The sequence below is a fragment of the Trichogramma pretiosum genome, unplaced genomic scaffold, assembly GCF_000599845.2.
Source record: "Trichogramma pretiosum strain Unisexual culture from Peru unplaced genomic scaffold, Tpre_2.0 scaffold28, whole genome shotgun sequence".
Taxonomy (NCBI): Eukaryota; Metazoa; Arthropoda; class Insecta; order Hymenoptera; family Trichogrammatidae; genus Trichogramma; species Trichogramma pretiosum.
This window is the reverse complement of record NW_019641710.1, coordinates 1305017-1329563: the sequence shown is the minus strand read 5'-3', so window position 1 is coordinate 1329563 and position 24547 is coordinate 1305017. Positions and strand designations below refer to the sequence as shown.

General features: G+C 36.0%; 6 protein-coding genes across 7 annotated transcripts in view; 4 read left to right on the top strand and 2 right to left on the bottom strand.

The window, feature by feature from the left end:
• Positions 1-3620: 3620 nt before the first annotated feature.
• Positions 3621-8442, top strand: LOC106659191 (ceramide synthase 6). Its single transcript, XM_014381605.2, has 6 exons — positions 3621-4802; positions 6296-6413; positions 6493-6936; positions 7198-7316; positions 7392-7536; positions 7612-8442. Exons 1-6 carry the CDS (start codon positions 4618-4620, stop codon positions 7729-7731), a joined length of 1131 nt encoding a protein of 376 aa, XP_014237091.1. The 5' UTR covers positions 3621-4617; the 3' UTR covers positions 7732-8442.
• A 37-nt stretch (positions 8443-8479) lies between these two features.
• On the bottom strand, positions 8480-11699 carry LOC106659190. The gene is made up of 8 exons (XM_014381604.2): positions 11386-11699; positions 11101-11247; positions 10865-11027; positions 10084-10334; positions 9790-9995; positions 9507-9705; positions 9300-9433; positions 8480-9235 (listed from the first exon to the last, which is right to left on the bottom strand). The coding sequence occupies exons 1-8, from the start codon at positions 11390-11392 to the stop codon at positions 8885-8887; spliced, it is 1458 nt and encodes a 485-aa protein (XP_014237090.1). The 5' UTR covers positions 11393-11699; the 3' UTR covers positions 8480-8884.
• Positions 11700-12000: 301 nt separating this feature from the next.
• Positions 12001-16938, top strand: LOC106658696. Of its 2 annotated transcripts, XM_014380768.2 has the most exons (6): positions 12001-12182; positions 12249-14163; positions 14244-15009; positions 15093-15683; positions 15759-15873; positions 15954-16938. In XM_014380768.2, exons 2-6 carry the CDS (start codon positions 12386-12388, stop codon positions 16133-16135), a joined length of 3432 nt encoding a protein of 1143 aa, XP_014236254.1. In that variant the 5' UTR covers positions 12001-12182; positions 12249-12385; the 3' UTR covers positions 16136-16938. The 2 variants fall into 2 exon arrangements, with proteins under 2 accessions (XP_014236254.1, XP_014236252.1); XM_014380766.2 differs by having other exon boundaries at positions 12001-14163.
• Positions 16939-17723: 785 nt separating this feature from the next.
• LOC106658480 (pre-mRNA-splicing factor CWC21-like) lies at positions 17724-19319 on the top strand. Its single transcript, XM_014380479.1, has 3 exons — positions 17724-18332; positions 18390-18696; positions 19084-19319. The coding sequence occupies exons 1-3, from the start codon at positions 17724-17726 to the stop codon at positions 19317-19319; spliced, it is 1152 nt and encodes a 383-aa protein (XP_014235965.1).
• A 152-nt stretch (positions 19320-19471) lies between these two features.
• Positions 19472-21430, top strand: LOC106659114 (tubulin-folding cofactor B). Its single transcript, XM_014381456.2, has 2 exons — positions 19472-19739; positions 19927-21430. The coding sequence occupies exon 2, from the start codon at positions 19937-19939 to the stop codon at positions 20669-20671; it is 735 nt and encodes a 244-aa protein (XP_014236942.1). The 5' UTR covers positions 19472-19739; positions 19927-19936; the 3' UTR covers positions 20672-21430.
• Positions 21431-21524: 94 nt separating this feature from the next.
• Positions 21525-24547, bottom strand: part of LOC106659113 (bicaudal D-related protein homolog) — a 41867-nt gene continuing 38844 nt past the window's right edge. The window contains exons 5-7 of the mRNA XM_014381455.2: positions 23055-23379; positions 22152-22475; positions 21525-22070 (exon numbers count right to left, since the gene is read on the bottom strand). Of these exons, the coding sequence (XP_014236941.1) occupies positions 21768-22070; positions 22152-22475; positions 23055-23379 (952 nt within the window). The 3' untranslated portion in view covers positions 21525-21767. The remainder of the gene's footprint in view (positions 22071-22151; positions 22476-23054; positions 23380-24547) is intronic.

The window sequence follows — 24547 nt, the reverse complement described above, 5'->3', positions numbered from 1 at the left end:
GCGCGTATCGGAACGGCGTCCGAAATTAATGTGTGTTGTGTTTGCGTGTATTTTTGACATTCGCGTGCGCGAGCTGCCACCGATATAGTACAGATGGGCAAGCGCGTCGATCAGCGAATTCACTGAATCATACCCTCGATTATTAAAAAAATAAGCGATTTTTCTGAGAATAAGAGCAGCTACGATCAATGCCATTGACATAAGGCAATTCCGATTGATGCACGCGGGATTCTCCCTATGAATTCGAGTCGCGCGATCATATCGGCCCGCATGCGTAACGCCCGCTCGACGCGATAAAGTAATTTGGCCCATTTTTTCATTGAGCCTCGACTCGGTCGTACTGGCATTCTTTCGCGATTTTTCTTCCTGATAAAAGTTTACATCCTATCGAATACGGCCAATGCGCCGAAATGAGTCCGAGTCGAATACGTTATATTACACGCACATTTAACTATCTGGCGCCGCCGGGGACGTCCAAATCTAATTTAGACAGTCGTACGAAATGTTTGCCGTTTCATTCAACGCGGCGTAAGAAATATCGCTCGGACTTTGAAAAGGAGAAGTGAACGACTTGTGCAATTTTTGCAGCAAAACGTTGGATAAAACTCGCATCGCTTGGCTTCGTGCAACCCTTTTAAGGAAATTAAAAAGCCACTGGGCTGGCGTTTGTACACAAAGACGAGCATTATATGCATTATATTTTCTCGTCGAAGCGGCTATACAGCTCGATAATTCACAAATTCTTGGATCGATGTTTTAAAGCGATTACGCGCGATATATTATACCGCTAATAGTTGGACAAGATTAGGCCACGAGGTGCTTTGACAAATATGTAGGCCCCGTAATTATTACATATGATTCCAAACGCGGCAATTATACGATGATGAGCGGATTACAATTTGCTTGGGTCGAAGTAGATGGAAAAAAATGTAAGTTTCCGAGCTCCCGAATGATAAGTCATTGCCGTTGTCGTGCTCGGCCAGTATTCGTATGATGGCAAAATATGTATACGCAATTACAGTTACAAAAATCCAATACTCCAAGTGTATGTATATCTATATGTATACTTGCACTAATGGATGTATTCATACACAAAGATCGTTCCATATCATTATAATTCGTGAACTCGATCACAGCTTCAGAGATGATTTATGCTAATATATCGAATTTCTAAATAAGCCAATCCGACTTCCGTTATAAATATCATGCTTCGCTTTTTTTCTCGTTTCTTATTATTTACTTGGTAAAATCTGGCTCACGCGAAATCCTTTGGCTTTTCAGAGTTTTACAGGCTTCATTCTAATGGGTCTGTAAGAATCATTTATGGGGGTACATTTTGATCGTAGATGAAGTACAAAAAAAAGGGCAAAGTAAGTTCACCACTAACTAGGATTTTTATATAATAATACAATAGTTGATGAATTTTTCGATTAGCACGGTTGACATTGCTCGCAGTTGTTCAGCACCTTAAACAATCGACGAACGATAACAATTCTGGATGGCCGCTCATGACGTTCGCAGCCGCTTGCTCCGAATTTCGAGCAGGCGTGCAAGGAAGTTATATAGGCTCTTTGTTTCTAACGAAGCAGTAGCAGTAGTAGCAGCGGCGGCTCGGCGCATAACTTACACGTTATGAAATGGCACGTATGAGTCACTTTATTATACGCGATTATCGATTTGAAGTAAAGTCGCGGCTCGCGCGCGCCAACCCACAGGTATGTAGTATGTGTGCTGTGTACGTACACGACCAACGGTCAATTGTGTGCGGTGGGCGACGGTCGCATCCAAAGTGCGCGAGCACCGTAAATATCGTCTTCTGTTGTTGCGCAAATTTCTCAATCATTTTTTTTTACAGCAAGCTTACCTATGCACCACTCGAACGAACGGCTGAGCTGAAGAGAAGACCCTTCGCACAACTAGAGTCACCCACATCGTTACATGCTGGCTATTCCAGATATAATGTATTATTAAAGGCTATCATGTAATACACAATAGTTGCACTAAAAGCGATGCTGGTCCCAGCGTCTCAATACAGAACGCACAAAGAAAACAAAATTATTCGACGGCCTGGCTGCTGGCGGTACTGTTTGCATGTGAATATTCCATGTTGAACTTTGAGCTACTATTTTACGACTACCCTAATAATAAAAACAAGGGCTCATCGGTCTACATCTACTTCTGTTTTGGCCTGAGAATGACATGGCAAAGGATGAATTGGGCACTAAAAATAAAAGTACCAGCAATCGACCTTTTAATGGCTTTTGGATATTAGAGTTAAAATATATTTTTAATGACACTTTTTGAATTAGTTGATTTGATAAAAAAACAAAATGACATTTATTGAAAGTTTTCATTCGAGTTAATTTTTGATGCTTGATATTAAGTAAAACGTAAAAAATAAAGTTTGATAGAACATAGCGTACCCGATAACTAGACAAAAGCTGAAATTTTGAGTTCTAGTTATCGGACACTTCGATAATTCGTTTTTGTTACAACACTCGAGCTCTGAAAATAGCTATTTTATATTTGAAGATTGCCATATCTAACGATCTAATGCAAAATTTAAAGAATTGATTGTCGAATTATTGTTCTTAAGCTGGATATGTTGACTTTTTTCGAAAAATTACATTTTAAGAACATTTGTACCTTTCACGTGATCAATTTTACCCACTCAATCGAAAGTTGCAATTTTTCTAATCTAAAGGTAAGGTCAATGTGGGTATTTTCGCGCATGTCTCTATATTCGCTCAATAATTAATATTAAAGATCTAATTTAACACAACATTTTTTTTTTTAGTTGGTCGTATTGAGCTGAACATGTTTAACATAAATATATTATTTAAATACTGATATTAAGTTTTGATCTCATGTAAAATTAATTCAAAGTTGAGCGAAAATAGGGGCTTAGCTGAGCGAAAATAGCCACATTGACCTTATACTTTTAATGAAGTAAAAGTAAATAAGAAAACTAAAAAAAAATTAAGAATTGTTCTCGGTCTAAACTCTAATTATTTTACCCTGTGACAAGTCGTAGATATTGTTCTATTCAACTTGATGAATTGAAATCTATAAGAGGAGAAAATTTGAACTTGAACAATACGAATCGCGTTGCAATTCGAAAATACACGTTATCCAATGTTTTTTAATGCAATAAAGAGAACTGTTCTTGACTATGCTTCAATGTTTATGTGGCGCAGTAGTTTATTGCGCATCTTACAGCGCGCTATAAGGATCAGAACAATGTCCAGAAATTTTTTTATCAATAACTTTTATTGTTTATATCTAAATAACTATCGTACGTCGTACATGCAGTATGAGGTGTTTTTTTTTATTGGATATCATCTGTATTTCGAAGAAAAATTGATTTCGACCGAAAAAGTTTAAAAAAAAGTATAAATTGTTAAAAAGATCAAGATTTCCTGTACTTGTTAGCACCCTTAGGGCGAAAAAGACATTGGTAAGCAAGCCAGACTAGAAAATGTTCATGTTTCCCCTCTGAGTCGAATACGGCGAGATACCCTCTCCACGACTAAGTAGGTGTTAGCCTTGTGCGAGGCGCGTATATGATATAGGATAGATTAGAGTAGCGGAGTCGATCGGCGACACGTCGCACGATCGCATGAGCTGCTCAGTTTGGAGTCGTTGCTCGCGAGACTCGATTCACCGAGACAGTCACTGTTCGCGTGCTGTCGGCTCTCGATAGCTGCACATCTCGATACTCCTACGTTCGGATCGCGGCGGGTTTCTCTCCTTCCCTCTTGCTTTCTATCGTCGCGTTCCATTTATACCTATATATGCGAGTTGCAGGCGTGCGCCCCGCGCCGATTCTACGACATTCGTATTTGCGACATTTGCGAGTGTGCGCGTGTGCCGTGCAAAAGTGTGTGAGTGCGCAGTGCAGTGCCGTGAGTGCAGTGCACGAGTATATAGTATATATTACTTATAAGCTGCTGCTGCTGCGGCTGGCGCGACACCACCGCGAGAGACTCCAGAGAACAGCGGCTGCGATTTTCTCTCTCGTAACATAATAGTAATTCTGACTCAGCGACGAGTCGCGAGCGCTGTATAGCTGGTCGCGTGCTGCGGACCTCCGAGTCTACTGCTCACAATTACACAGTCGCACTACTGCTGCTGCTACCGTTGCAGTACAAGTTGGCGCGCAGCCCGAGCTGCAGGTGCTTCCGACAACGGCAATCCTATAGTCACCAGTGTTGTGCTTTGTCGCGTTGCCGCAATAACGCAGACACACGAGCCATTGCAGGACAGCGAGGAGCACATCGACAACGCCAATCAACATATAAACAAATTCGGCCGAACGACGACGACGACGACGAATGTGCCCCGCAGCCAGCTGCATACATGCCGCAAGACACAAGCGCCCGAGAGCAGCAGCGGAAGCAACATCCTACCCAGCCAATTGGCCGAGGCAGTCGTCACGAGTAGTGATCGCAGTCGCGAGGAGGAGGCCGGCTGAGGCAGCGCGTTCGTTATACCACAGCGAGCTTAGCTAGCTGCTGCTGCTGCCGCTGCAACGACAACTCGGCCGCCGAGACTCGCTCGCCTGCTCTTAGCCACCGACTCGTGTTCGCCGCTGCTGCAGCCCTTCGCAGCGACGCCATGGCCATGGAGCTGGCACGCAACTTTTCCGACATCTTCTGGACGCCGAATATCTGGCTGCCGCCGAACGTTAGCTGGGCCGACATCGCCCCGACGCCGCAAAACAGATACGCCGATTACCGGCAGCTAGCCTATCCACTGCCCATGGCAGTGGCCCTTTTATTGCTTCGATACGCCCTGGAAAGGTATGTCCATGCTACTCTGCTCGCTTTCGCTTTTGTTTTCCTCGCTATCTCGGCTGCGTGCCTGCCCTGCCCAACTGCTGTCGTCGTCTATTTTATTACAAGCCTATATCGCACGCTATGTTCGCCTCTAGCTGTACTACCTCATCGGCTATAATAAACGCGAGAGCCTCGGTTCGCGATTACACACGCGGCTCTCTTATCGTGACGGCGACCCATTGCGAGATTACGATCGAAACGACGCGGGTCTTTGATTCATTCACCGCACGCTGGCCTTCCCATTTTGCCCAATAAACATATGACTCGAATCATTACAGTCGCTCGCTCTCGTGCTCCGGTGAATCCAAAAAATGCGTGTCCCACGAGATAGCGTAGTACGAGGCGCGCAAGCTATTACACATATATGATATAGTGTGTGAGAGAGAGAGAGAGAGAGAGAGGCAAAGACGCGAGGTTAGGTTGCGAAAAAACACGCGCGCGCGCCACTGATACACGATATAAAATTATACTTACATGATAAGTGTTATGACTACTTATATATAGGTATATATTGCTCTGCTACTTGCTGCCCGCGACCGAGAATGCCGCATCGTCTCGGCGTCACGGAGCACGACGTGCATGCCAGCATGCAATGCAACATTATTATGATACAACATATAAGCGCCTTTGAGAAGTTGCCGTTCTCGTGGAAATCCCTTACAGAACGAGTTCGACCGCGTCGTAGTCGGCTTCCGCGTGAACAATTTCATTTTTCGTTCCTCTTTTTTTTGCAATGATCGACTTTTAAATGCACGACGGTCTTATTCTTATTTCAATTTATAAATTGCAGCAAGCCGGCAATGACATTTCAGCCTCCGTGTGTATGTTTTCTCTCTCATCTCTCTCTCTCTCTCTCTCCATCTCTTCAGTGAGAAAATGCACGGGGGCGAATTATTTTGCAATACTCGCACGAGTGTACATAATGCAAGCCAGTGTGCGATACGAACCGAAAGAATTTTTGTTATGTAAAACTTGTACACATAATGCGAGTATGTCGCCTTTATTCGCTTATGCTCGCTGTTGATAAAAATATCTTTTTCTCTAACAATCGTTTCTTTTTTGCCAAAAATTCCATTTTAATACCTTGTTACTTGAGTTAGTTTTTTCGTTTCTTTCAGCCCTCGGTAAATAAGATTGGTCTTTTTTTGAAATCAAAAATATTTTTCGGATGAAATAGTTTTTTTTAAAAGACTCCATATTCATTTTATTGCCGTTTACGGATAAGTTATCACGTTGTTGACAACCAATTTTATTTTTTGGAATTAAACCTTTTGACTTGAAAAATGCTGATAATATATCTCTACAAGTGTAAAGAACTGAAAAAATTGAAAACATACTTTTTTTTTAGATGAATCATTCTATAATTTATTACCAGTGTAAATTTATTATAACATTGTAACTTTATATAGTATTTTAATAAATATACTTATGACAATAATTTTATCTGATTTTTTCAGATATTGCTTTGCACCTTTGGGAAGAAATTTGGGTATCAAAACTTCACGGTCTAAAAAAGCAACTCCTAATCCTATTCTGGAAAAGGCTTATGCAACAAAAAAAATTAAACAAAAACAGGTAAAATATTAATAAAATAAAAATTAATAATGATTTGAAAATTTATTTTAATGAACAAATGTGCTTTTTTATTTGTTAGATCACTGCACTTGCTAAACAATTAGATTGGACTGAAAGACAAGTAGAGAGATGGCTTCGATTAAGAAAAACTCAAGATAAACCATCAACTCTCACCAAGTTTTGTGAAAATAGTTGGCGATGTCTTTATTACACTTATTCTTTTCTTTTTGGATTATATATTTTATGGGATAAAAAATGGCTTTGGGATATAAACCATTGCTACTACAACTATCCTTATCATCCAATGACTAATGATGTATGGTGGTATTACATGGTATCCATGGCTTTTTATTGGTCTTTGAGTATTTCTCAGTATTTTGATGTTAAACGTAAAGATTTTTGGCAAATGTTCATACATCATATAGCAACTATTGTTTTAATGTGCTTTTCCTGGATTGGGAATCTCACAAGAATTGGCACTCTTGTACTCCTTGTTCATGACTGTGCTGATATTTTCTTGGAGGTATGTCAATTTTTTTTATACACTATGTTCAAAAAATATCAAAAACAAGAAAATGAAAATTTTTCAACATGTTTCCTGAATTTAAATTATTTTTCTCTAAAAATTAAAAAAATGCACTATTTTTCTTTGTACAAGAGTTGATTCAACATCTTGAAAACTATGTTTTAAAAATACTTTAATTCACTTGGAGTTTGAAATACTTGTAATATAAAATTTACAGCCAGTAATTAATAGAAATTTTTTATAATTTTAATTTTACAGGCAGCAAAAATGGCTAAGTATGCAAACTATCAAAGAGTTTGTGACTTTATTTTTGTAATCTTTACTGTATTATGGATTGTTACACGAATGGGTATTTTCCCATTCTGGATTATTTACAGGTATATTTCAAAATAATCATCGATTTTTTTCGGCATTGAATATTCCAAATTAATAATTTCATGTATGATTTTTAGTACCTTAATTGAAGCACCACAGATAGTGCCGATGTTCCCAGCATACTATATTTTTAACTCTTTACTAAGTCTTTTACTTGTACTACACACTTTTTGGACTTGGCTTATCTTAAAAATAGCTTATAATGCATTAATGGCTGGACAGGTAATAAATAATTACTAATATTTTTAATAATATTGTATCTTTTCAGTTCATTAATTTCATTCATATTTTTTGCAGATGGAAGGTGATATTCGTAGTGATAGTAGTGAAGAAATCTCTGAAGAGATTGTAAATGGGACAGTGCTAAATAATGTGAATAATACAACAAAGACAGTTATAAGGCAAAAACAAAATTAGTGTAAGTGTAACTTAACATATGGCCTGAAGAATCAAGTATTACACCTATTCAAAAGTGAATTGCCATTGCCTTTAAACTGAATGAAGAATAGATGACCAGAGTGTAAATTCACAGTTTAAAGTTTTTGTAATTGAAATAATTATAGAAATTATTTAGCTCGGACGAATTGCGAACTCTTCAATATTGAAGATGTTGCATTAACTTGCTAGCGCAGCTGTTATACAAATTAATATATTAAATGGTATAATGCAGTTGTAGCCTTCTTACAGGCTTTCTTTATTAAGTTAATGCATTTTATTGTTGCAAAATGTATATTACGTCGTTTTTCACTTTACCTTTAAATATTTTATGGACACATGAATACTTGTCATATGTATTTTTTCATCTCTTACATTCTGCGAAAATGTTTATAAAATTTTTAATATTTCATTCCACTAACACACCACATTCTTACATTAAAGAAGTGAGAAATTTATAGGAAATGTTTACCTACACAATTAAGTTTTATAGAATCTTTGATAATAACTTGCTACTGTGGAATGAAGTTTCGTGGAAACAATGAAAGTAACATAACATGTATATTTTAAAATCATTTTTAATATCTTATTTATATCACAAGAATGTTATCTTGTAACATGATGTTTCCAAAGAACCTCCAAATCATCAGTAAATTATAAAAATAACTTCAATAAATCATTTTTTATCGTAAATGGATTTTTTTGCAATAAGTATTTTTTCCCAAAAAAATAAATTGTGGTAGTCTTTAAATAACATGTAAGCACTTGAATAATTTTTTAATCAAATTTCAATAGTTGTATATAAAATTATTGTAAACTGTAGTTACATAGTATTTAAAATTATGATTTAATACTTTTCAATGTTATAAAACTATGAAGGCAATAATTTTAATAATTAATAATGATGGGAACATACGTTTTTGCGTGTAACGTGGAAACAGAATATTTAGACGTTTTTTACGCTATAAAGAGTTACATCGAGAGCCATAAAGTGTAACCGCTATCCCTGCCACATTCAACTAAATGCACTGTATTTAGAAGCCACTAACGTACCAAAAGTCAATAGTTAAAAAATTAGGTACTCTGTAGAACAATTAAAAACTAAGTTGGAATCATTTTAATAGTAACATTTTGTTTACAAAGAATTTTTTGCAATTTTTTCCATCAGAGTATCAACAACTTTTAAAGATTTTGGGACAAATGCAATGCTCAGCCCAACTTTGATATTATAAACCATTTGTTGAAGAAATGCATAAACGTTTGATAGTAAATTAGACCACGTATGTAATGCTGTGCATGCCTTGAAACAGTAATCAACAGCTACTAAAAGAGTTTTAACTTGGTAATGAAACCTATTTATCACTACAAATGTCTTTGTAATATCATTTATCTTGCCACAACATATAATGAATGGATGAAGGCATGCATCAACGGCTCCAATTCTTTCTGATATAGAAGTTATTTTTTCATCTAGTTCAGATTCATTCTGGAAGAAGATTATGCATTAAAACATAAATTTATTAAATATTTTATTGCTTATTTGGAATTACCTCTATGAATGAAATAAAGAATTCGGATATATCACTTTTAGTGAGACGAATTGCATTGCAATCTGGCTTCTTTATCGTTGTACACTTTGTAAGAAGAAAGGGTAAGTAGAGCAGAGCTTTAGTTGAAGATGAAGCTGTGAAATTAAAATTCATTCACAATTGTGGAAAATTATAGAATTAAAATATATATAATTGGAAAAATTTTACCTTTGTCGAAATTTTCTCGAAGTTCAAATCGAAAATTTTTTATTTCTGAAATTGTAGATTCATCGCCAATTTTAACGATTTTGTCTGCTATTGTAGGCCACTTGCTCATTAAACTACCACCAAAATCGGCAGCAATTTTTTCACTTATTTTATTTTCTTTTACTAAATTTTGTATAATTTGATTACAGTCTTCTATAAGCTGTTGTTAGAAAAAATAAATTTACATAAAATTATCCCCATTATCTAATTTTAAATTTATATTTGACTATAAGTTTTACCCTACCAATGATAATCCAACTGCTGTTTTCAGGCACCAAAAATTGTTAATATAGGTAGAATACTGTATTTCCATTTTTGTACCCCTGAAATCAATTAGCATTTGTTGACGATCACTGAAACTTTCACTCCATATTGTGTAAATAGATTTTGTGGACAATGCTGGATTTTCTTCTCCCATCAGATTTATTAATTCACTTTTTGCGAAAATTTCTGAAAGATAAAAATCAATTCCAATGTAATTTCTATTTCATTGTAATATAATTGTCATAAACTTGTTCACATTAAAATTTATAACTACCTGAATGTTGTTCAGTTTCTTGGTGGTTGTTCAATTGGTTTGGTGGAAAATTTGTTTTTTTTGTTCCAATTATTCCAGCATCAATGCATTCACTTCTAAAGCATTTATAATAATTGTACAAACTTCCAGTACATGCAAGAGATTCTCCACGTATATTTGTTGTTCGAGGTGAAAACCAGTTACAAGGGTTCACTGTAGGGAAAAGCTCTACCAATTGGTTCCTCAGCTCCAAGAATCTGTCTTGAGTAATTCTGGAAAAAAAATTAATGCCCCACGCATGAGTGTACATATACATTTTTCAAAAACATTAAGTAAAATTTTCTACGAGTGTTAAAATACATTTCTACTAGAAAACAAAATTAAATGTATAAAAAACAGATTAACTTAAAAAAAAGTACAAAATAATATTAACTATTGTGTGTAAGTATAATATTAGCTTAAGCTACCAAATAAAAGTTTATTGACTAGCAATATTATGAAAGATTTAATAAAATAGGCTGAGAAAAACTAGCAATCAAAAAAAAAAAGTAGAACGTTTTTTATAAAATGGAAATGAGTCTATACAAACAGGAAATTGAAATTCATTATGAAACTAATAATTTATATATTTGACTGCATCCATGTATGATGAAAAATGAAAAAAAAATCAAAATAGAACAAATATAATTTTAAAATCAATCAAAAATAATATTACTTGAGAGCTCAAACCCAAGTATATTGTTTTATCATGTAGATACCAGTCATACATTTTCAAGTAATATTTTGTATAATAAATTCTTACTTAAGTCTTATTGGATTTTCCATAATTACTTTCCGTATGATATAATGAGTAAGTCTTCTGTCAAGGAGAATTTTTTTTTTCTTATATTTTCCTAATATAATTTTACCCTCGATTTCTTCATTCAACATATAATATAAAGGATTCTTGGGGAATTCAAAGTTATCTGAAAAAAGTAAACGAAACGATTAAATGTAAGTTTGGTCAATTAATAAACAGCAATCCTTGTCTTATAATACCTGATGGACTGTAATGTTCGATAGATTCTATCTTTATACCATAATCTATCTGAATGTCTTCATCTTCTTCTATGTACACTTTAGCTATTTCTGCCATTTCAATTTCTTTCAATTTTTCTTGAGGACTTTTTACTGGACAGGCTGCCTCTGTAAATTGCAACGTACCAAAAGATTAAGAAAAATGGAAACGAAAAATTGTTGAAAAATTCTTAGGTTCTTCCAGGCGTGTGGAAATAATGAAGCGACGCTTTTAAAATCAAATTTTCAAGTTAAAAAATTACTTACTCGTCATCCAAGTAATACAAAAATGTAACAAAGTGTAGAGAACGGCACCAAAAATGAATGTTGATCACTCTTTGTAGCAGCTAATGGCTAGACCATGCACATGGAACTCGTTGGCTGTATAAAAATGAATACTGACTACACTTTTTCACGATATCTCGCTTTAACGTTATTCTGCGCCCTCTGTAAAAGAGTGGTTTAGTAGCTACACCTTCTTGCTCTGCCGCTGTGCTGTGATCAAGATTCAAGACGTGCGGTAAGACTTTTCCCGCTAAGTATGAAAAAAGTTTAACATGACATTTTAAATTCAAAAAACACACGAACAAATCATTTTAAAACAACGATTTATTTCAATAATCCATGAATGAATTTGTAGGAACATACTTTTTTAAATAAAATTTTAAAGAAATTCTATAAAAAATGTTTACGACGAATTCAATTTAAAACAATTAAAAGTGTTCTGAAAAAAAATTCATTCAAATATAAAAATTTGTCTCAAGTTTCACTACTGAAATCACTAGAAAAAAGATATTTCTATATTACTTCCTTATTCAAGTTAGATTCTACAATATTTTGCACGGTAGTTACGTACGGCAGCAACTCCTTTGCATTCGATCGCAGAGTCGCAGCAGACGACATTGTGCGAATTGTTTTGCTCAATACCCCCTCGGCACTCGGCCGTTGTTGGGTTGTGTCTTTATTGTGTATTACTGCGTTGCATACTTACACGCTCATATCAAAGAATGTTTATGCATTTTTTGGCGAACACAGTTTATTTATTGAAAACTGAAGTACAAAGTGTAAATCACCTGCCGTAAAAAATACCATTAAACGTTATTTACTATGTTAATCATCCTTAATTACAGTAACTATGACAGTTGATTCATTACGAGACGACGTTGAAGAAATTATATCTCCGAGCCACCGAGGACTGTCTGTAGTTGTGAACAAGATTCGCTTGGTAATTCGTGACACGAAGTGTTGACCTTCGTTTGACCAAAAAATGGTGCGTGTCATACCGGTGCACAACTTTCAAGAGCAAAATGTTGCACAAATCGAAGAACCTCAAGCTAGCTGCGTCGCGAGCGCGCCTCATCGCCGAGAACTGCTGCTGCTGGCCTTGGCGTCCCACTGCGTCGAAGTCCGCGATCTTGGCCAGCCGGAACTTCCGCTGCTCACCAGATTTCCTACGGTCGATTTGCCAACTTGCATAATGCACTGCGTCAAGGGTAATTACGTCGTTACCCTGGAGCAAAAGCAGCTCTCGCCGCAACAATCCCAGCAGCATCAGCGATCTCAGGACTGTGGAACTTATGTTCGCGTTTATGTCAACTGGGCTAGTCAAGACAAGCAAGCTATGCGGGCGCGCATAGCCGGCCGGGTAACGCCAAGCTTAAATAGACCATTGAATGGTCTTGAAATGATTGAATTGCCTTTGTCGGCCAAAGCTACTGCTATAGCTTGTTGTCAAACTACTGGAAATTTACTTGTAGCTACTGGTAACACTCTTATATTGCATGAGTTCAAGATCGAAACTCAGAGCCCAGCAAAAATGAAATTCATTGATTTTGAAGCTAGACCTTGGTCTCTGGGTTTAAAATTTTCCCCAACCAAGTTGGATATAGTTGAGGACTTTATAGCAGCTATGGATGCTACAAGATTTGTTGTTTGTAGATTGACTAATCCTTTTTATGATGACATAGATCATATGAGTTCTTTTACATCAACTACTACTACAACTACTTCTTCTAATGATAAAACTACTGTATCCACTGATTTTTGCAGTTTAGAAACAGTGGACAACTCTACTTCTGGTTTGGAAAGTAATGAAAGCAGTTTAAATAGACTTAAAAGCCAGTCTAGTCTAAAGAATTGTACAGATAAAAATTCTAATCCACAATCTTCGTTAGATTTTTCAAAAACAAAAATTAAGAAAAAGTCTTTCATTGACTGGAATAACTTGTTTAGTAATGAAAAAGTAGAGCTACAATCATTGATAAATGAGGGGGTACTTGAAAATTCTTCATCTCCTGTCACAATTAATTTGCCTTCTATATCACTTGAGAGAGCTGGACCAGGACATACACTTAATCCATTTGTTTTGAATTCCATAGACACTGAAATTTCAATTAAAACAAATTCTCCAAGCAATGGTTGGTCTGAAAATTATGTTGTTAGAAACATTTTGAGGTTGAAAATAGCCAGGTCAAGTGATGTTATGAATCTTGATGGTAGTTCTGATTTTTTCATAAGTTTTGTCATTAAACCATTGTACACAAAAAATGACAATAATAGCAATGGAATTAAGAAATCTATTTTGAAGTCAGACAGTTATAAATATCTTCATGGAGTAACTTGTTTAATCTGTACCACACAAGAAGGCTACATGTACCATTTTAATACAGAAAGTAGTGATGATAATAATCCAACTTGTCTAACTACCTACCCATTTACAGCCCCAGTTATTCATGTTGCATTGGAGTATACAGTTTTACATGCTTTAACAGAAGCCGGATTGGAGTCATACACTCTCCGATTGCCGCATCATGTAGCTAAAAGTAGACCTCAACAACAAAGTAAAAAAACTATGTGTCCAGATGTGTCCGAACCAGTTTGCTTAATAGGATTGAGACCATTTCTAGGAGTTCAGCAAATGATCAATTCAGACAAAAGTATTGTATTACTTGCAAAAGCTGAAAGTTCATGGACCCTTTATTCATTAAGACTTCCAAGACCAGAAAATGTCTACTTTGATATAATCAATGCTGCAAAAAACCACAAGTACTCAATTTATTTGTTTGCTTCAAAACTGTCAAGTATTTTATAATAAACTAGTAAATAATAATGGTTTTTTTTTTCAGAGCAAACAGCCCTTCTACATACCGTCATTTATTAGAGGAAGCACATACAATATTACGTTTATCAAAGGAAATATTAGATTTACATGAAAATGTAAACGATCACTTTTCTGTTGATCCTAAACTTGAAAGTCTCTATAATCAGTCTTGTGCACTATTAGGGGACTATTTTATTAGATCAGATAAGGAATTAGAGCGTCGGCTTTGCATTCCATACTATTGTATGTCTGGATTAAAACCAAGCGAAGTATTGTTGAGAAAATCAACTCAAGATGCACCAGGATTAGTGACTTATGTTATTGATGTTCTAAAAAACATTAAAAGTGGTCCAGATGCTGATGCTTTATTCCAAGTCCAAGATATTGTTAATATTATAAGTTTGGAAAGTCGTGAAGATTTACTCAAAATAATATTAACTAGTTCTGTACTACGCGAGTATGCAACTGATAAACTGATTAATCTTTTGACCCTGCATAATAGCGAAGATGATTGTTATAATTTAGCTTTAACTTTATTGTATATACAAGCAGAAAAACAATTTTTAGCTGACAATGCTTTGAATAAAGTATTGGACAACTTTTTACTAAAAACAATTCTAGACTATCCACATTTATTATTTGATGAGGAAGGTTTGGATGTAAAGAATAGAATTAATCTCTCTTTTTCGGATTTTTCAGCTACATTAATACGTAAAAAAAGTTCAGTTTTTGCTAGAATACTCACAAGTCTAATAGAAGAAGAAATACTTTTACTTTATCAAGTTATGCAAGTGAGTTAAATTTTAATAATTCTTCTTTCCATTTCAATCAATTTTAAATTCATTGACTTTTAATATTGATTTTGAATGTTTAGGTGTTTCTTGATTATTTACCCTCGCGAATAGGAAGAGATGGACAAGATGCTGCTGCAGCCTTACAACAGTTCCTTGAAGTCTATTTTCATTCATTGTTTTCCAAAATTGAAAATAGAAATGGCGTGAATTACGATTTTACATTAACAGAAGCTTTTAAAATTCTTGTCCGTTCTTATCTGAGTAAATTGATGCAAACAAATATTTCCAAAGCAGAAGAGCTTGCAACTACAAATGAATGGCAATATGAAGATAATTATTTATTTGAAAGTCGAAGACCAAAGTATCTTGACAAAATGCCACCAATTGCTAAAGATTATCAAAAAATAATGGATGCTTCAGATTTTGAAGAATTATGCCAATTAAATATTTCAGAAAATAAAAAATATGTACGCATAGAAGTTTTAAAATTGCAAGCTCTGATGGCCAGTGATTTTTTACCAAATGAGTGCCTTCAAGAAGTAGAACAGTTTCTTGATGCAGAACAAATACAAGGCAGTTTGTCTTTTCGTACTCTTTGCAATAAAAATACAGAATCCATCACTCATTTATTAATAGATAAATGTCCTCAGGCTGTATTGCCCTATGCTAAGGTAAAAATAATAAATTTTATTTTGTACACAATTTTAGCACTTGAAAGCATAAATAAAATTAAATTCATTCCTCAGGATATGTATACCAGAGAATCAGAATGGAAAACACTTGTGGATTTGTTACAACAAAAAATGTCGAATGAATCATCCAATCCTGATACCCATCTCTTTTTTGAACATACCATGACAGGTGATTTTTATTTGCTTTTTAAATTCACGATTTTACAAAACAGTAATAATCCGTAAATTATTTTTTTTAATTATTTACAGAAACTATAAAATACATAGCAGAAGTATTACCTGCAAAATCTTTACAGTACATAATACCAAAAGATAATGACGAACGTTATCAACGATACACGGAAGTTTGTAATCAAATTGTGCACGCTGAAAATGTCAAATCTCTTCTAATAGAAACAGGACGACAATTATTATCGTCATTTAACTCTTAGTTGAACTAGATAGGCCAATTTCAATTATTACTTATTAAATGCTTAATACTTAATGATTTACAATATAACATTTTCTAGCAGTGTACTCGTGAAAATTAGATTGATTATGCATAAATTAATCAGATTTCATATTTGAATCAAGAAAAGTATTCAATTCTTAAAAATTAACTATAGGTTGATGAATATAGCTAGTTGACAAGTATAATTGAATCGATGATACTGTATAAGAAGGTAATTGGAAAGCTTGCAGTCATGTTTTAAGTGAATTTTTAAGTTCACACTCATTTGTATAAAAAATCAACACCTATAACACGTTGGTACTTTCAAATTTTTTATCAAATCACTTCTAAGGTGTTCCTCTGAAGCAGTAATAAATGTACATTATATATTATTAAATTTGCACACTATGATGTAATTTTCATAAGTGAGTACTTACTTTTATGCAAGATTTCAATTTATTAAATTGAATATTTCAATGTTAAGCTCAGGAGGAAGTCATATTTTTATTGTTAACTTATTAAAAAATTTGTTAGTTAATTTTTCGCGAGTGTAGAAGTATTACTCGCGATTTAATACAGAGTTTATAATGCAATAAGATATTGTACAAGAATCTCTAGTTGTTTATGCACGATTTTTGAGCATTATATGGTTTTGCAAAATAAGATGATAAATGTATAATTTATATGAAATTTATTATAGCAAATTCGTTGTTATTAATTCAATTTAATTCTAATATCAAACGTTGTAAAGTTATTTTACAAAATATACAATTTCAATCAAATAAAATACACTTATAAGTATAATTTCTGTAGTTATATTTTTCTGTCGAAGTCTCATTAACTAATGTCAATTAGTGTCCTGATAATAGAAAAATTTCTAATTAGTTTTTTCAATTGAGTTATTATTGATCATGGTTTTTAATTGGTAAAGTCTTTTTAAAATTAGTACTTTGGTGCTCTTTGCAAGAAAAAATATGATCCGTATATAACTGAAAAAATAAAATTGACTTAGATATTGGTTAAATATTAAATATGGATTAAGTAAAATATTGATTACAAATCGTAATTTTTATGGTGTGCAAGTAATCGGAAATTCTCAACCCTAAGAAGAGTTAAATACTGGTGGCATTACGGCATGACTGCCTAATTTTGAATAGGTTTATAAGACTTTTCTTTGAACACTTTGCCTAAAGATAATGAACGTTGTCTATAAGCTTTTCCAAACATGCATTGGTTGAAGATTGTATGAGTCAACTCACGTCAAAATTTCATATTTCGGCGGCGACACAGTGTCGAACTCAAGAATTAAGACTGTCATTTTGCAGCTAATGACCAATCACTAATCCCTCTGCAATGAATGTTCGCGCATGCGCCAGCATGAGTTTTACTCGTTCAGACGTTCACTACGGTCTACGAACGTGAAGTCTGTGAGTAGCGAGAAATAACGCAATAGTCCATCAATCGCCAGCTCAGCTACAATATAGCGTGTATGTCTAAACATAACCTTCTTTAATTGTTTACAAGTGCAGATTGAAAGTGCCAAAGTTCAATTTTTCATTTGATCAGTTGCAGTTTGTGTTTTATTGGACATGTATAACGGAATAGGTTTGCAAACCACCCGAGGTTCGGGAACAAATGGTTATGTTCAAAAGAACTGCGCCGTCGTTCGTAAACACAAGAGACAGTCGAATGAAAACCAGCCTGTCCGTGGAGATTTCGCTAACAAGGTTCCCAATGGAGATATTTTGTTACATGCAAAAAAGAGAGACATCGAGGTCAAAATTCTGGAGCATCGAGAAGCTTTGGAAGAACAGGGACTTAAAGAAGAAGAGATCGAAGAGGAGGTAGCGAGGTACAGAGCCACTTTGCAGCTGTGTTATGAAAACGAGCAGCGTAAGCTAAAAGCCGACAACTTTTCTTTCAACAACTTGAAACAGGAAACGCATCACCTGGCCGAAGCAAATCAACTGAAAAACTCGAAATTGCGTGAAGCTTTTGGAATATCAGAGTATTTTCAAGATGGCACGAGTTTTGATCCAGAGAGGCGTGAACGCGAAGCTCAGTTGAAAAAAGAAGTTGAGAAAAAGTCATATCAATGGCTTAAAACTCCTTCACCTGAAAAAGATGATAAAACTGCGGCTGACAGCGACATTGTCTGGAGAAAAGAATCCGATGATAAACAAAATGAAAATGACCAAGTAGAAAAAAAAGATAAAAAAGACAAGAAAGAGAAAAAGAAAGTTCTTCAAAAAAAGAAAGATAAAAAAGAAGACCATAGAGAAGACAAAAAACGAAGCAAAAAATTGAAAAAGAAATCAAAACATATTGACACCTCTTCAAGTAGCAGTGACAGTGATGACGATTCAGAGTCAAGCAGTGATAAATACGAAAGCAAAAAAAAAGACTCAAAGAGAAAGCGTAAAAATTCATCAAAAAATGTTAAAAATAAGCGGCGAAAGGTCAATGTTGAAAGTGATTCATCTGATTCCAGTGATAGTGAAACTAAAAGTTCAAAGAAAAAAGCAGTATTGTCAAAATCACACAAGTATCATAAAGATGAAAGTGTTTCAAAAAAAAATAAAAAAACAAGAAGCCCTAGCATCAGTAGTGATTCATCTGAATCAGAAGATGAATCTTTTCAATTAAAGAAAAAGACACATTCTAAATACACTCTAAATAAGCACCATACAGATGATGACAGAAAGAAATCAAAAAAGGAAAAGAAAGATAAGAAGGATAAAAAAGACAAAAAAGATAAAAAAGATAAGAAAGAAAAGAGATCAATAAAAGAAAATAAAGAAAAAAAAGAAAAGAAAGATTATAATGATTCTCATAAATCAGAAAAAAAAGTTTCCACCTCAAAATCAGTGAATTTGTCTCAAAAATCAGAAAAGCATGTAAAAAATGAGCATGAAATAAGAAATGAAGAAACAAATATAATGCTTTCAGAATCATTTGACATTGAACCATTACATTCCTCCAGAAAAGAAGAACCGGATGTTTGTAGTCAAGAACACCAAATAATTGATGATAGAGACTCGAAAAAAGCCAAGACAAACTATGAATCTGAAGACAGCTTACCCGAAGAAATTGTTAAGGAAATAAAGAAGTATAAATTAAAGTATGCTGGACACGTCAAGGATAGTTGGATTATCAAAGAAAATAATGTTGCTAAAAGAATATGAAAGATATAGTTATTTCTTTAATTATTTGATAGCATATTTTTGATTGTATATAATTATCTTTAGTAAATAAGATAAATGACTAATAAAATTTTATAATTAAAATCCAAATGTTTTATTGTTTATCATTATATTGTCACTTTTTTAATTATTTAGTGCAATTTAGTTCTACAACTTGAGATTTGACTATGTTGTTATTATTATCATCATAAAAATGGAGGAAAAAAACATCCTTATGAAATTTTCAATCTTTAAGCATAGCAGTGGTAAGTGTAACTTGCATGTTGATAAGTGGACATATTTGGACATTGTAATCCCACTTATTCTAACCTCACTAACATCATATCATCTATAATGTTGTGACATGACATACCAGTAAACCAAAGCGCAGTGCTTGATTCATTCACAACACATAATAAAATTGTAATTATAATCAATATATACAGCGTCAATGATTAGTTGACTGTTGAAATATTCTCTTTTGTTTTGACCTATAATTCAGTGCACAAACAGAATATAAGACAACAACATTTACGAAATATATTTATGATTTAATATTAAAAAAAAATTTTTCAAGTTTCATCTGTAACCTATAAATTTTCGTTTTAAGGAAATTCAAAATGGATATGATAAATAATACTAGCAGTGAGTACTTAAATGTTACCATAACAAATTCAAATAATATTGGTCACTCAATTGAAAGAAGATTCAAAAAAGACTTGATCATTCAAGAGTTCAAAAATAAGCTTGAATTATTAGTTGGTGGACAATCTAATTCAATGAAGCTAGAAGTGTACAATGAGAATAATGATATTGTTTGTAAAATAAATGACAATGATCGTGCTCTTGGATTATATCCAATAAAAGATGGAATGCGGATACATGTGATACTCAATTCTGAGGGTGATACAGCTGATCCATCTGCTGTCGAAAAATTTGAATTATCAGAAGACCAATATGCTAGCAGATCCGACACTGTCAAAGCATTTCTTAAAGAACATAAATTAGGAAAGTACAATGAAGAGGAAACAAAGCGAAAAGAAGAAGAGAAACAAAAAGAATTAGAAAATGAAGAAAAACTTATAAAATCTATGAAAATTGGTGATAGATGTGAAGTAAATGTACCAGGTGCTCCCAAAAGAAAAGCAACTATTATGTATTTAGGTAATACAGAATTTAAAAGTGGTTGGTGGGTAGGAGTTAAGTATGATGAACCATTTGGAAAAAATAATGGGTCAGTAGCTGGTAAAAAATATTTTGAATGCATTGACAAGTATGGTGGATTTGTTAAACCGGCTCATGTAGTCATAGGTGATTTCCCAGAGGATGATTTTGATTTGGATGAAGAATTATAAGAAAAGTATCACAACTTTTTCATACTGTCGTTGTTATAGTTTTAAAATTTATAAAAATTGATAAACCTCAGTGCATTCTAACTGAGTATAATTTCAATAATTTTAGAAACTTTTGTATATTGTCCATCCCATAGGAATTTACCAAGTATGATGAATAAAATATTTTATCTAATTTTATTAATAATATTTTTTTCAATGGTGTTAAAAGTATGATCCAACAAATGCTATTATATTTATTTTTAGTGTTTTGAAAGCAAGCGTTTTCAGGAATAGCTATGTTTGTATTAAAAAAGTGCACAACTATTTTCAAAAATTGTTTATTTTCTCAATATTTTCAAACAGCATTTTTGATTACTTTGAATATTTCATTTTTTCAAACTAAAAATAATCAAGCTCTTACCTTGTGCTTAATACTTGATTACTTTTTGCAATATAAATTGTAGGTATCAAGGTTGTTTTCAAATTGCACAAATTTTAATAATTTCACTATCATTAATTTCAACCATAGTATAATGCCAACAAATAAATGTACATAGATTTTGACACAAATGAAGGAACAATTTATTGTTAATAATTATTTTTTTTATTTTGTGAAATCAGTGTTACTAAAATAAATACATAATGCACATATATGTCAAAGGTTGTACAATTAAAATTAAAAATTAAGTACTATACAATTTTTCCACTAAAATCTATATAGATCATGTAGCTGTACATTTTTTGCAGTATATCAATAAAAATCAATTATTTCTCATAAAAGGCACTCGCACTTTAATCTAAAATCAATATTAAAAAATATCTGTATAATGCATCAATCAAAGAATAAAATCAAGCTCAAAGTTGCATCAGTCCATTATTAAATCGTCAGATGAATATTAATGGTGATGAAAGCAAGCCGTAGGTCAACAGCTTCGTTTGGCTTTTGGACGGAATTACAAGCTGCTCGTATCTCATTCTGGCCTCTGAACGTCGACGTCGAACTCGGTCGCCGATAGGCATCGGACGGCCTCGTCGCAAGGTAAATTGCGCCGGCTTCAAGGAAATTTCACTAAGTATCATATTGCAGTCTCATTGGTATAGAGTTGTGTCGTTGGGCTCAAAAGATGCCGAAGCGCTTCTTGGAGGCGGTGCTCGAGCGCTTCTTGCGCGCCGGAGCGACGACGTCACCGAGCGAACCAGGCGAGCCGGCGGCCTGGGCCTGCACCGGGGCCAGTTTGCTGCGCACGTGCTCGTCGAGCAGCATCTGCATGTCCATTTGCCACTGCTCGAGCTGCTCGCTCAGCTCGATCTTCTGCTGAATGGCCTCCATGAGCTGGCTGTTGATCTGTAGCATGTCGATGCGGGTGCGCGCCAGCTCGACCTCGACCTTGTTTTTGCGCGCGACGGCTTGGTCCCTCGTCTGCGGGATGATACAACGAAAAATGACTCATCGAAAATCGATACTTTGCAGAAAAAATGAAGGGGCGAAAAAAAAGCTTACCTGTATCGCCTGGGCGAGGACTTGGTCCTTGGAGAGCTGCGACAGCTCGATGTCGTTCCTTGCTCGGTCGCGCTCCTCCTGCACGCCCTGGAGCTCGGCCTCGCAGAGCTTGAGCTTGGTCGCCGTCTCGACGATGCTCTCGTTTCTGCGCTTGAGCTCGTCCTGCGTCTGGCGCAGCTGGTCCTTGGTCTGTTCGAGCTCCTCCTTGGACCGGTGGAGTTCGACGGCCAGGCCGAGCTCGCTGGGGCCGCCTCTCACGCCGCTGAGGGCCAGGCCGAACACTTCCTCCACGAGATCGGACAAGGCTCCTGGACAGAAGTTGTTCTGCTCGCGATGTAGAACAAAAAAATGCATACATTAATCGATTCGCTCCCGTTGACATATAAAAGTTAATATATCACGAGCAACGTTCGTAAGTGGATCGCGCAAACATATGCGGGACAAATGTGGCCGGAGCTAGATCGTACACGATGTGCGTTGGTGTGCGAATAGGAGAGCGACGTACGGTTGATTTTGCGAATAGGCGCCTCGAGTCGAGATTCCACGAAATGGTCCGGCCGTCGAGGCAGACGTCTTGGCTCTTTGGAGCGCGACGGACGACGCCTGGCTGCACCAGTGCAGCCGCGCGCACGAGCCGTGATCTGGTTTAATTTTCGTACGAGCATCCAATTGCGCTCGTATTTATACGCTGCTGGAGATATTTTAGACGCTCCTCGCTTTTATATTTACGGACGCGGCTGCTCTCTCGCTCAAGAGTCCAGTGCTCGGAGCACTATATAATATCCATATGCTCGAGAGAGAAGAGGCTTTTAGAGTCTATTAGAGGCTTTCAGAGGCTCGCCGCGTACTCGATGCTGTCGGAATTCGCAATAAAGAATCGTTGGAAAGGGTCGAAGGGCTTACCTCGCTCTCGTGGCCGCTGTGGTTGAGCACGAGCATGGACTCGTCGCAGTCGCTCTGCAGGCCCGAGTCGTCCTCTCCCCGGCGCAGGTGTCCCGAGAGCTCGCGCAGCCGTCGACAGGCCCGGTCGACCTCCTGACGCAGGTCCTGCTGCTCCAGGCCCAGCGAGCTGCCGCCGCTCTCCTCGCACTCCATCTCGGCCTGCAGCGAGCGGGGCTGCTGGCGGCCCGTCGGCGACACGGATCGGCCGCTGGACGAGGCACCCAAGCGAGCGCCGCCGCTGGCCCGCGAGGCCTCCATGGCCGACAGAGCCGCTGCCAGCTCGTCCCTGTGAGCAACAAAAAACAGCGATGTATATGGCTTTAATACAACATTCGTATATGCCTCCAAACCGGATCGTATAGTCGGAATTCCAAGATGATGCAAGCTTGTTGTTTCTTCGATACAGATCGTTTAATAGGATTTTTATCGAAGCAAACGCGTAAATAATGCGCGAGTGTTATTATGAGCGTTGAGCTGGCATCGCGGAGCACGTAGGTGCGAACGAGAAAAAAACAACAACAACCGATCGAACGAACGATCTCGAGCGTATCTCTTGTTCGAGGCGTAGGCGTTTATAACTATGTCTTTTATAAGAAAAAGCATCGTCCGTTATTGTATTGCAGACCTATTCGCTCGATTTTATCGACTTTATAGAGCAAGATACGCGCCTATTTTTTTTTGCCATCCTCCCGCGCGATCGCTGGTCTTTTTTATTGCGCTCGGCTCGAAAAATCATCGGTCTAAACTTTATGCTCGAGTGCTCGATCGACTGCACGAGATGACATAGCTGTAGTGCTTTTTTTTCTTCGCGGCACGTAGCTAGAGCGATACATTCGAAAGGCAAGGCTGATGCTCACGACTCGACGTTTTTTTTTTAATTCTGCGTTGGCGTTGTAGTCGATGTTTTGCTTTTATTCATTCAAAGACGACATCGAACGTACATTCGATCATTTGCAAAGATATATCTCACGAATCCGGCTGTACTTTTCCTATCGACTAAAGTCTCATCGGATCAAATTTGGTAATGTTGTTAACGAGCGGTAAATAAAGTTTTCACGATCCAGTCAAAAGTGCGCTATCTTGGTGAGGCTTTCAATCGTCCGAGGTCAGGGTCGAGCCGCGAATCGAAAAAGACGAGTGAAAGGTCAAGTCGGTACGTCGCATTGGAGCAGCATGCGTCGAGATTTAACTCTAATATTACGTCGCGTAAGACTCTGGCTTTGTCTCATTGGATAAACAAATGCTCGGAGAAACAAGACGAAGTAGAAATCAATCGATCGAAATGGACAAAGGTGCTTTGTAACGCAGAGACGAACAATCGAAGCGTGAATCGCTTTTCATTGCAAATATCCATCCAGCACCATTCGAAGAGAGATTCAAGGTCGAATGAAATAATCCTCGATGGCTGGATGCCGTAAGCCGTGATAGGTATAGAAGCTGACGAATTTATATAC

What these genes read in the sequence shown, in the direction of transcription:
- LOC106658480 (XM_014380479.1), top strand. Translation starts at nt 17,724, where the DNA reads ATGTATAACGGAATAGGTTTGCAAACCACCCGAGGTTCGGGAACAAAT. An exon ending in AACAAAATGAAAATGACCAA is followed by an intron (nt 18,333 to 18,389) that starts GTAGAAAAAAAA and finishes CTTCAAAAAAAG; the next exon opens with AAAGATAAAAAAGAAGACCA. An exon ending in CAAGTATCATAAAGATGAAA is followed by an intron (nt 18,697 to 19,083) that starts GTGTTTCAAAAA and finishes TAATGCTTTCAG; the next exon opens with AATCATTTGACATTGAACCA.
- LOC106658696 (XM_014380768.2), top strand. Translation starts at nt 12,386, where the DNA reads ATGGTGCGTGTCATACCGGTGCACAACTTTCAAGAGCAAAATGTTGCA. An exon ending in CTGTATTGCCCTATGCTAAG is followed by an intron (nt 15,684 to 15,758) that starts GTAAAAATAATA and finishes TTCATTCCTCAG; the next exon opens with GATATGTATACCAGAGAATC. An exon ending in TTTTGAACATACCATGACAG is followed by an intron (nt 15,874 to 15,953) that starts GTGATTTTTATT and finishes AATTATTTACAG; the next exon opens with AAACTATAAAATACATAGCA.
- LOC106659190 (XM_014381604.2), bottom strand. An exon ending in CAGCAGTTGGATTATCATTG is followed by an intron (nt 9,706 to 9,789) that starts GTAGGGTAAAAC and finishes TTCTAACAACAG; the next exon opens with CTTATAGAAGACTGTAATCA. An exon ending in TCGAGAAAATTTCGACAAAG is followed by an intron (nt 9,434 to 9,506) that starts GTAAAATTTTTC and finishes TTAATTTCACAG; the next exon opens with CTTCATCTTCAACTAAAGCT.
- LOC106659191 (XM_014381605.2), top strand. Translation starts at nt 4,618, where the DNA reads ATGGCCATGGAGCTGGCACGCAACTTTTCCGACATCTTCTGGACGCCG. An exon ending in AAAAAATTAAACAAAAACAG is followed by an intron (nt 6,414 to 6,492) that starts GTAAAATATTAA and finishes TTTATTTGTTAG; the next exon opens with ATCACTGCACTTGCTAAACA. An exon ending in CCATTCTGGATTATTTACAG is followed by an intron (nt 7,317 to 7,391) that starts GTATATTTCAAA and finishes TATGATTTTTAG; the next exon opens with TACCTTAATTGAAGCACCAC.
- LOC106659114 (XM_014381456.2), top strand. Translation starts at nt 19,937, where the DNA reads ATGGATATGATAAATAATACTAGCAGTGAGTACTTAAATGTTACCATA.